Source organism: Nicrophorus vespilloides, unplaced genomic scaffold, assembly GCF_001412225.1.
Source record: "Nicrophorus vespilloides isolate i.1.1-1 unplaced genomic scaffold, Nicve_v1.0, whole genome shotgun sequence".
NCBI classification, from domain to species: Eukaryota; Metazoa; Arthropoda; class Insecta; order Coleoptera; family Silphidae; genus Nicrophorus; species Nicrophorus vespilloides.
The window spans coordinates 1732-12852 of NW_017095691.1; the positions used below are offsets into that span (position 1 = coordinate 1732).

An 11121-nucleotide genomic window follows, 5' to 3' on the forward strand; every position below is an offset into this window, starting at 1 on the left:
CGTTGTTTTACATCCTTTTTTTGTTCGCCCATTCAAGTAATAAACTTTTATTGGCGCGGATAATTGTATTTTATTTCTCCGTATATATACACACATTTTTATATATTTATTTTCCGCAAATGCTCGAAGCGCAACGCAAATATCCGCTGTGTTTACGTGAGAGTTTCGCCCAACGTTTGCAACGAGTCGAGTCAACTGAAGGGCAAACATTTATTTGTAATTTATCAATCACGTTTTTATTTTTATTTTCATATTCGATTCATCTCGATTAACCTCTTAGTTTCTACTCAAGTAAATTCAACAAAAACATACAACAATTCAATATAGACGCATTTTCAAAGAGTTCCAATCATTGAAAATGGTTTTATTTGTTAATCAGTTGCGATGTACAAAAATATATATCATTTTTTTGCATTATATAATAACAGTGTAATGAGTTTCAATGAGCCATTCAGAAGTGACACCTATTGTTGCTAGTATTCATTACGCAACTCGAAAATACCGGAAGAGATTTACAAATACAATCGTATGCAAATGTGAAGCAGAAAATATATTTTGCACGATTTTGAATAAAAAAAAATTTAACTTAATTTACATATTTCCGAAAGTGCATTAGTTAGTAATCCAATAATATGTAAAAACAAGTGTAAATGACTATAACTTTTGTTGTTATGAAATTAGTTTGAATATAGTTGAAAATAGTTGAAAATTTGAAACTGTAGAGATCGAAGTGAACGTTGAATATTTGCAGATTGACAAATAGCGCAATTTTTTGTGCAACATCTTGGAAATACCGTTTTCTCTTGTTTTGCATCGATGAGCGGCGCTTTTCTAATAAAAGAATTTTATTTATATTTTTTTTTTCTTGCTTTTTCTTGTTTTTTTCGTAAGAAATTGGAAAATTATTTTTTGCTTATTTGTCTCTCTTTCTCTTGTTTTTAGTGTCACCGCTAAGCATGAGGTCACTAGATGTGACTGCACCGTGGCAAGAGGAGGAGGAGGAGGACGTCGAGGTGGAGGAGATGGAGCTGAGAAAGCATCCACTTAACGACGGAAGGGACGATCTCAGCGAGTCGAGCAGCGACGAGGCGACGAGCCGGAAACGACGGAAACACGGAGGTGATGATCGCATTTACATTTCCGTTTATTATTATTATCATCATCATCATCACCGTTATTATCCTTTTCGAAGTTCAGAAATTAATTGAATACGATTCGTTTGTAACATATATAAGGTGGCCCAATTGAACTGCAACTTTTCACAACGCTGTATTTTTCTTATGTGAAATTGGATTTTCTTAAACCACAAGTGAAAAATGTTGGAAAACAATTAAATTTTTTGAATTCATTTCAAATTTTCGATATGGCCACCTTGAGCGCGAACTATAGCTCTGAGTTGGTCACACGTTGCACGAATGTGAACCTTCGGAATCTTTCTCCATTCACGAAGAAGGGCTTTTTTGAACACATTAACACTCTGGTATATTTTAGTGCTGACATTGGCCTGTAAAATGACCCGAGAAGTCGAGCGTTGTCTCGCAGAAATTGTTGGTTTTCGTGTGCTTTGTTTGATGGTACAGAATCTTCTTGAAACGTCCACTCTTTCTGACTGAAATGTTTGGTTGTTCACGGCTTCAAAGCACTTTCCAAAACTTTTTCGTTGTAGACATTCGCATTAAACTTGACGCCAGGGTCCAAAAACACCAACGGAGAGCGATTATCACAGACTTCCAAACTACCACAGGCTTCTTATGGTCATTCGAATGTCTAAATGTTCGGTTGATCTCTCTTCTAAGTAAATACGATCATTTTGTTTGTTTACGAATCTCTCAATTGGAAAATTTTTCTCATCAGACAAGACGATATTTTGCAATTAGCCGCGTTCGTGCAAGAGCAACAGCTCCTTCGCTGTATTGAGCCTAGTTTTCTTTCAATCATCGGTGAGATCTTGTCCTTTTTGGAACTTGTAAGGATTCACTTTGAGTTCGATTTGGAGTATTTGTTGCATGGTCATTTTCGATATGTTCAGCGGATTTCATTCAATTCTGGCCTTATGTTTCTGAACCACTTCTACCACAGATGTAGTTTCTTTCCGACCACCAAAATAGCATTTTGTAACACTACTTGCTTTGTTATAACAAAGATTTATTCACATTAAGGTGTTTGAGGACTTTAACAATAGTGGATTTCCGCTCAAATATTGGGCACTATTACGTTTGAATTCCATCACTGTTAACTTTTTTTTCCAAAAAAAACTGAGATGCTAATGCAAATATGGACACAACATTGCTAACATTGCAGCTCGAAAGCAATTAATTTATAATTAATGAATATATATTTCTTTAGGCTATTGAACTTTAATAGATTCGAATTTGTTGCTAAGCTACATTAGAAATATCTAATTTTCATTATGTACAAATTTAGTAACAAATTTCTGTTGCTAAGCAACATTTGACATGTAATCTATTGATATTTTCATAGATGAAAAAGCTGTTAGTTTTTTAGTATATCAGGATTTGCAAACATGAAGAGTGTTATTATTTGCGTATAAGTTGCGGAGGGAGAATAAAAATATAAGCTATTGTTGGGCACAAAAGATGTGGAAATAGACTCTTTCGTATTCTTTCGGATGCGCTTTTTGAGGGATTTATTTGCTGAGATGGCGCGGAAATTGCGTTGAAAAGTGTGTGTGCGTGTGTGAAATGACGACGACACGTTAATAATTTTTTTGTTTGTTTGTTTCGACAGGGAGCGCGTCGAGCGGTGGCGGTTCGAGCGGCAGCACGACGAGAAGACGAAAATCGTGCATCAGCGCGAGGGAGAGAAATCTAAGAAGACTGGAAAGCAACGAGAGGGAGAGGATGAGAATGCATTCGTTGAACGACGCATTCGAGGTATTTTTTTTTTTGCAACAGTTCCATAACGAAATCCCGACAACTAAAATCCCGACATTTGATGAAACTTGTAAATTATCATTATTTCAGAAATATTCAATTGCGCAAATCCTGAGGAATAGTTAATTACCTATTGTGTAAGGTTTTTAACGTAGGCACAGAGTTGTTATAATGACGTAGGTTCAAGCACTAAATAGTGGCGTAGCGTTGTTTACTCTCTTTTTTTTTTTTAACTATAAGTAATAACGCTCATTGTTAATTCATTTCTTTTATCATTTGACATAGACGTAAAACAATTGAATTTAAAAACTACTTGATTTAACAACAAAAAAAAACAACATCGATATTCTATTGTTTAGAGAGTAAAACGTGTATCTTATCGGAAACGCGTTTCATGTTAATTGAGAAGAGAGAAATTATTGATTTTAATACTGTCGGGATTTTCAGTATCAGGATTTCAGTTGTCGAGAATTATATAGTCGATCACTCAACAGAATTATTCATAGAACATTTCAGTATAGACACATTTTCAAAGAGTTTCAAAGGAAAATGAGCCATTAAAAATGAATTTATTTGTTGATTAGTTACGAATATTGTCGGGATTTTTAGTGTCAGGATTTTAACACTGTCGGGATTTTCAGTGTCAGGATTTTAACACTGTCGGGAATTATATAGTCGAGCAAGACACGATCACTCAAAAAAATTATTCAGACAACATTTCAATATAGACACATTTTCAAAGAGTTTCAATGGAAAATGAGATATTAAAAATGAATTTATTTGTTGATCAGTTACGAATATTGTCGGGATTTTCAGTGTTAGGATTTTAACACTGTCGGGATTTTCAGTGTCAGAATTTTAACACTGTCGGGATTTTCAGTGTCAGGATTTTAACACTGTCGGGAATTATATAGTCGAGCAAGACACGATCACTCAACAGAATTATTCAGACAACATTTCAATATAGACACATTTTCAAAGAGTTTCAATGGAAAATGAGCCATTAAAAATGAATTTATTTGTTGATCAGTTACGAATACTGTCGAAATTTTCAGTGTCACAATTTTAACACTGTCGGGAATTCTATAGTCGAGCAAGACACGATCACTCAACAAAATTATTCAGACAACATTTCAATATAGACACATTTTCAAAGAGTTTCAATGGAAAATGAGACATTAAAAATGGATTTATTTGTTGATCAGTTACGAATACTGTCGAGATTTTCAGTGTCAGGATTTTAACACTGTCGGGAATTATGTAGTCAACGTAATTATTCATACAACATTTCAATATAGTCAAATTTTCAAAGAGTGGATTTTCGGTGTTTCAGTTTTTCAGTGTGTTGTTTTTTGTTTTGAACTGTAAGTAATAACGCTCATTGTTAATTCATTTATTTTATCATTTGACATAGACGTAAAACAATTGAATTTAAAAACTACTTGATTTAACAACAAAAAAACAACATCGATATTCGATAATGATTAGGAAGAGAGAAATTATTGGTAAATTTCGCTAAAATGTTCTAGATTTTAACACTGTCGGGAATTATATAGTAAATAGTAATTATTCATACAACATTTCAATATAGACACATTTTCAAAGAGTTTCAATGGAAAATGAGCCATTATATTCAAGATTTTAATACTGTCGGGATTTTCAGTGTCAGGATTTTAACACTGTCGGGAATTATATAGTCGAGCAAGACGATATATCACTCAACAAAATTATTCAGACAACATTTCAATGTAGATACATTTTCAAAGAGTTTCAATGGAAAATGAGACATTAAAAATGAATTTATTTGTTGATCAGTCGGGAATTTTAGTTGTCTGGAATTCTATAGTCGAGATTTTGATTTAATATTGTTGTTGGTTTTACTAATTCTCTTTTGTTTTGTTGTTGGTTGCAGCAACTTAGGGAGGTGATACCGCACATAAAGATGGAGCGGAAGCTCTCGAAAATAGAGACTTTAACGTTAGCTAAGAACTACATAATGGCACTCACGAACGTCATCTGCGAGATGCGCGGAGAGGAGAAGCACTACACGTGAGTTAATTGCATTTTTCTTCTCTTAATTACCAGAGGTTACAGTTGATTCTCTTCTAGATTCCAAGACGCGGAGGAGGACAGTTCCGCGGAACTGGAGACCGGCTCCGAGGAGCCCACGAATCGGGAACAGAACAACAACTCTCTGCACCAGCAGAACCTGGAGGTGCCGGCGCCAGAGAACGCCGCAGTCGCAGCACGCTGAAGAGTCCATTCAATTTATCTTTCTCTCATCCTTATTTTAACTTACATTAAGTTACGTTTCGCGTCGGAGAGGATGCGTGCAGCACCAGAAGAAAGCCGATTCCCTCACCCACCCAAGTGTTGTTTTTTTGTTTGTTTGTGATCCGCAAAGACTGGACGGACGCCTCCGCCACCCAACCACCACCCCCCATGCCATATATAAATATATATATATATATAAAAATAATTTACCTTCAGCAAAAAAAAAAACAATATTTCACGTTTGTTGTTTGAATCTTTGTTGTGTTTTTTAGCCCTCAAATTTATACATTTAAGGTTTGTGATTTTTGTGCTTCCGTGTCTATGTTTGTTGAATATATATATTTTTTTAATTTTTATTTTGTATAGTAATTGTACATATGAATAACGAGAGCGACCGCATACACACACATATATATAAATAAATATCTATAAACATTGAAACGAATTGGGGGCAGAGAGAAAGAGTGAGAGAGAGAGCCTACAAGTTCTAAATGAGTATTCGTAATTTATTAAGCAGGCGGCGTAGAGAAACAAAATGAGACAAGAGCTCCTCCCTCGGATCCGTCTCCAGTAGCAACAATTATCTTATTAGTATAATAGAACGTAGCCTAAGAGATATAAATATATATATAAAAATATCAATTCTATATATCTTTAATATATATTTTTTGTGTTAATATATATAAGTAAACGAGAGATTTATATAAATGTATACAACAAAATGAAACAAAAAAAAAGGATATGTAAAGAAAGAAAGAAGAAAAAACTTTATATAATATGCTGGAAGTTACCTGAAAAAGTTTTCTTTTTTTTTTTTTGTTATTCTTGTTGTTGTGTTTCGAAATGGAAGAAAAAATACTCTTTTTGTTTGTGTTTTTTTTTTTTTAATTATTATATTTAATTTGTTTAATTAATTCGTTTCGTTAAACGCATGCTCAACGATTTTTTTGGTTTTTTGTTTTTGCGCTGACTCTGATCGATTTTGTGTATATTTTTTCTGGAAAATTTACGAGGAAACAAATTAGAGGGGAAACACTCAAAATATGTAATATTCTATATGTGTATATGTATATGTAAGTCAAGTTCCAAATGCATAATGTGATAGTAGGAAAAGAAAACTGCACAAGTTTTTAGTTTCGAGTATATATCTATAAATATATATATATATATATAAAAAAAAAACAAAAGATAAAAAAAAGGATGTATGTAAAAGTGTATACATAATTGTATGTATAATAAATATATATATATTATATATAGAATAGAATCAGATATATGGACGTATCTATTTTATGACATATTGTATTAAATGTATTTTCTTGTAATTATACACACACAAAGTATATATATTGAAAGCGTATGTATATATCCAACATATATATAAATAAGCGCCTGCATATATTTAACGAAGAATATATATATATATGTGTTATACGAGAGATAAAATAAAAATTTATGTGGCATAAGCTTCAAATTCATTTTCATTTCAACCCATGTATTTATATAGAAAATAAATTGTAATTCTAATGTTTACCACATCTTTCATTCTTTCACCCTTAAAACATTTCTTTCAATAGAAAAAAAACATTAATATTAATATAATAATGTTCCAATCTTTCGATATACAGTGATAACTTGATATACGAGTGTTTTGAGATACGAGCAAGATTTGAAATACGAGGAATCGCACACTACACCGTCTAACAGTTTCTTCCACCTCAGTCTATTTCCCTCATTTTCGAAGCATTTTTTGATAAGTTGGATTCTCGTTTTTTATTGCTTTTTGTACACTTACAAAACATTATCAAAATTGCTTTGAGATACGAGCAAAGTTACGTAACGAATTAAACTCGTATGTCGAGATACAACTGTATTATTAAAGTTTTCAGTTTCTATTCTACAATTGTAGAGAGAATAATTAATTATTAATAGTTTTTTCAAATTTAAATTACATTTAGTATTACTTGTTTCCTGTTAGATGGAGATTTTCAATTACGTTACATTGTTCGTTGTTTTATTGATTAATGTTACTGATCGAATGGAAATCAAACGCAGCACGTTTTTGTTAATAATATTTTCAAAAAAATCTTAGCACAAAGTGCTCAACTATAATTTTGTGATAACTAATTTTGATGAAAGTAGGCAACCAAACTTACATACAGTTGATGAACTCTTTCTGATCTTCATAGTAACAAAATAAATTACAGATTGTTTAATTAATGATGTTATAGATTTCGCATATAAACTGAAGAAAAACTAACGTATTAACGTTTGCCCTGAAATTGGCCAATGTTTTGACTATTAATATCTCGCTTAACGAGTTTAATCCTTTCCAACATTTCCTGATTTTTACTCGTATAGTGAAACATATTAAAAAAAATACACATAATGTGTGTACATAAGTTTTAAAACTGCAGTAGAAGGCGCGCAATCCGGGACTTCTCTCCTCATCGTCACTCGTTATGCGAAACGTTGCTCGTTTTTCTTACAATTCATTTTGCTCGTTAAGCGTTGTGCGAGGTTCCACTGTATTAAGAGCGCCGCAAATCGAAAAAGTTTGGGAAACACTGAAATGTGTAATGCAGCGACATCTGTCGGTGGAATTTAAAAATATTTTATAATTTAAATTTGTTGCATGGGGTAAAACCGCGAAAATATATCTAAAAATCTTGTTGTGTTTCTGCAACAACTTGATTGGTGTCATCTCATAATGTACAACGATACCCATAGATCGTTTCTTCAGTATATGATTGGAAAGGGTTGCGTGTCTCTGGATAAATCCATAAACATATACAACGATCTTTGCAACGGTGAGGATAAGGTTAAGTTTATTTGTTGCGAACATTAATGTTTCCCATTTGATTTCAAGAATCGTACAGTTCGCATGTTAAATTGGAGGCTTTCATTAAAGAAATCAATAAATGCATTGGTGAGCAGAGCTTGAAGATCAACGTATTGACTTGCGAGGTGACTGGGGAACAATTTGTTGTGCTGGTGCAGATGCTCGTGGATGGATCGAGCAAACTGAACAGCAGTTACACAACCATAGAATCAGAGTATTTTCATAATTTAGTCAATGAACTGGTGGTGACTGACGAGAAGAAGCTGAAGCACATCTTCTGCCTGAACTTGGCCTCCAGTCTTTCAGGGACTTTCTCCCGAGAGGCAGCTCAGAACGTGCTGCAGAGGTGCTTCAGCAACGGTTATCTCAGACTTAAAGATGGGGAAGTCTATTTGGGCCCCAGGTGCATCTCAGAATTCACTCCTTATTTCTACAAGGATTACGAAGAATACATAGTCAAATGCAATTTATGCTCCGAATTGGTCTTCACTGTATGTCGATTAACTATTAGGTATAATGCATTACTAATTGCTGTTTTCCAGGGCGTCGCTTGTGCGAATTGCGACCACTTGATGCATAGATCGTGCATGGAAAAGTTTCAGAAGAAGAGGAGTAAGTGTCCGAATTGCAAGAATCCTTGGATCGAGAAGGAAGTTGATGATGAGAGAAGAGTGGAAGAGGAGAGCAGTAGTGATAATGATGAATAGATGTATTTATTTGGCTTGTAAAATTAATAATTTTATATAACGTATTGATTATTTATCTAAATGCAAAACCTTCCTCACTCTCTCCTTGTCCTCTTGGCACACTTTTCGCTTCCCCGATTTGTTTCCCATGATTCGATTCTCGTTCAGTTTGTATTGTTCCACTATGTCTTCTAAAGCCGTGTTCGCGTCCAGCACCAACACAGGAATAGTATTGAAACGCTCATCGTCGGTCATCAGCCACCGTTCGTGGCTCTCGTGCAGTTGCTTCAGATAATCCAAACTCATGCTCTTCTCCTCGGGCCTAGCCCTGCGCATAATCCTCTCGTAAACAATCTCCGGAGAACTTCTCAAATAAACTAACAAAAAAAATTGTTTAATTTAATCAAAAATTAATAATTATGTTAGATTAAGACTCACCAATGAGATCCAAATTAATATCTACGGTATCCCTGATCCATCTGTACCATTTATCCAAGATCGCGTAATCCGCGTCATGCAAATACCCATTATTGTAAGCCTGCTCAACGAAGCAATACCTGTTGTTCTGCAGAGACCTCTCGAACATCTGCACAGTGGTTGTCGCCTGAGTGGGCTTCGAGGTTTGCACTTTCAGCCTAGTCAATTGCACGTACGTCTGGAACGTCGTGTGCCACTTGTTTATGTCCTTGTAAAGCAGATCAAGTAAGTTGTGCCCATCCAAATTTCTCCACCAATCGATTGGTTCCTAAAAACAAACAATCGAATTAAGAGTTGATGTTGCATGTTCATTTCACAGCACACTCACCGGATACGTTTCGATGTTTTGGAATGTGGAAAAGTATTGTATGAAACTGGACTTTCCTGCACCAATGTTTCCCTCCACCGACACCCTGAACGGTCTGTCCGTCGGTGTTGTGACATTCGTCAGCTGTTTCTGGGGGGTGATACCAACAAAGTTAGTTTTCTTCGGAGATGTTGCATCAATTGGAACATCCTTCGTTTCTCCAAGCGCTATCCCCTCCATCGCTTCAAAATCCTTCCTGAGACTGGAAACAAGAAATAAATTAAATAAAAAAAAATCAATAAACAAGTTTCCTTCTTTTAAACAATAACAAACGAACATCAACGTTTGTTTCCATGACGATGAATATGCATGCTCGATTCAGGTGAACGTGTATGTGATGACCTACAAAGTTGAACGAAACTCGTACGCAATTGTTCAAATTTCGCAGTTCTCATCCGACGTTCTTCGCGCCTTAACCTTTACACTCGCAACGGTATCATCTTCTGCGTTAAGTTTGGAAAATGTGGTCTTTCAATAAAATACCTTATCACTTACCCAAAGCTAAAGGTACGTACTGTTACATACAGCCGATCGAAAGTTCTTCGCATCACAAGAACCGCATCAATTGTTCTTTTTTTTTTTTATTGGAGACGCGGAGGTTACTTTCTTTAAGTAGTTCTGATGCGTCCATGAAGAACTACTTACTGTAGATCTCCCGCAAAGATTCAAATCTCTTGGATTCTTTAATCTAGTCTGCTTCAGACGTAACAATCGTGGACTTTATCATCTGTTAATGATAAACGAGTTATAATAATTTACATATCTGGTAGACTTTAGAACAACTATTTGAAAGTCACCAAAACTACTTAAAAGTTTATGTAATTCATTAAGAAATATAGAATAATTCAGAATCGCAAAACAACAATTACAAATCATAATAATAATAATTGAGTCAATTAATGTAGTCTGGGGTCATGCAGTGATGAAAAAAGGTTAAATAACAACATGCAAATCGTAAATATTTATAAGTAAATTGAAGTTACATTCAGAAAACATCAATAGCAAAAAAAATTGTATTGACCGTTATCCACTTTCTCTCAGGTATTTACGATTATGCAGGTAAACACGTATGTGTGTTAATTGAAGATTTTAGTATCCAAGAGGGCAAAGTTAAATTTTACGTTGTTTCTCAGAAACTACAACTAACAATTAATCATTATGCACTTGAAATGTAATTATATAATAAATATAGAAGTATTGAACATGTTTATTGGAATAATTGCAATCTGTATGCTTTTATCGCACAAATCGATAACAAGAATTTATTTTAGTATTTCGATTTTCAATGATTTTCTCAATAACTATAAATAGTAAATAAATCATTCAATATGCACTTGAAACCTATTTTTAAGTAGTATTTAGTGGAATTATTGGAATAATTGCAACGTTTATAATAATAATAGCAAATCGAAGTTCAATTTAAAACAAAGATTTATTTCAGTCTTTCGATTTTCATTGATTTTCTTAATATCTATAAGCAGTGAGCAATTTTCCAAATATCTACTAAAGTATAGATACATTCCTGTGCTCTTATCCATATTGCTGTAATATGCATTCAAAGTTGAAAAATTGAAATTAGAA

General features: G+C 33.9%; 3 protein-coding genes across 4 annotated transcripts; 2 read left to right on the forward strand and 1 right to left on the reverse strand.

Moving 5' to 3' along the window:
* Positions 1-944: 944 nt before the first annotated feature.
* Positions 945-5783, forward strand: LOC108559756 (protein dimmed). Its single transcript, XM_017917105.1, has 4 exons — positions 945-1119; positions 2749-2894; positions 4807-4943; positions 5004-5783. Exons 1-4 carry the CDS (start codon positions 957-959, stop codon positions 5146-5148), a joined length of 591 nt encoding a protein of 196 aa, XP_017772594.1. The 5' UTR covers positions 945-956; the 3' UTR covers positions 5149-5783.
* A 2017-nt stretch (positions 5784-7800) lies between these two features.
* LOC108559744 (non-structural maintenance of chromosomes element 1 homolog) lies at positions 7801-8727 on the forward strand. The gene is made up of 3 exons (XM_017917094.1): positions 7801-7978; positions 8038-8501; positions 8553-8727. Exons 1-3 carry the CDS (start codon positions 7879-7881, stop codon positions 8715-8717), a joined length of 729 nt encoding a protein of 242 aa, XP_017772583.1. The 5' UTR covers positions 7801-7878; the 3' UTR covers positions 8718-8727.
* Positions 8728-8754: 27 nt separating this feature from the next.
* Positions 8755-10192, reverse strand: LOC108559729 (deoxynucleoside kinase-like). Of its 2 annotated transcripts, none has more exons than XM_017917076.1 (4): positions 10036-10192; positions 9502-9742; positions 9135-9441; positions 8755-9073 (listed from the first exon to the last, which is right to left on the reverse strand). In XM_017917076.1, exons 1-4 carry the CDS (start codon positions 10086-10088, stop codon positions 8766-8768), a joined length of 909 nt encoding a protein of 302 aa, XP_017772565.1. In that variant the 5' UTR covers positions 10089-10192; the 3' UTR covers positions 8755-8765. The 2 variants fall into 2 exon arrangements, with proteins under 2 accessions (XP_017772565.1, XP_017772573.1); XM_017917084.1 differs by having other exon boundaries at positions 9818-10067.
* Positions 10193-11121: the final 929 nt, after the last annotated feature.

Bases quoted from the DNA above. Each gene is read 5' to 3' on its own strand.
- LOC108559756 (XM_017917105.1), top strand. From the start codon at position 957: ATGAGGTCACTAGATGTGACTGCACCGTGGCAAGAGGAGGAGGAGGAG. The intron at 1,120-2,748 runs GTGATGATCGCA...TTGTTTCGACAG, and splicing joins GAAACGACGGAAACACGGAG to GGAGCGCGTCGAGCGGTGGC. The intron at 4,944-5,003 runs GTGAGTTAATTG...ATTCTCTTCTAG, and splicing joins GGAGAGGAGAAGCACTACAC to ATTCCAAGACGCGGAGGAGG.
- LOC108559729 (XM_017917076.1), bottom strand. From the start codon at position 10,088: ATGCGAAGAACTTTCGATCGGCTGTATGTAACAGTACGTACCTTTAGC. The intron at 9,743-10,035 runs GTAAGTGATAAG...TCTTGTTTCCAG, and splicing joins GTACGTACCTTTAGCTTTGG to TCTCAGGAAGGATTTTGAAG. The intron at 9,442-9,501 runs GTGAGTGTGCTG...GTTTGTTTTTAG, and splicing joins AAAACATCGAAACGTATCCG to GAACCAATCGATTGGTGGAG.
- LOC108559744 (XM_017917094.1), top strand. From the start codon at position 7,879: ATGTACAACGATACCCATAGATCGTTTCTTCAGTATATGATTGGAAAG. The intron at 7,979-8,037 runs GTGAGGATAAGG...TTTGATTTCAAG, and splicing joins ATACAACGATCTTTGCAACG to AATCGTACAGTTCGCATGTT. The intron at 8,502-8,552 runs GTATGTCGATTA...GCTGTTTTCCAG, and splicing joins GCTCCGAATTGGTCTTCACT to GGCGTCGCTTGTGCGAATTG.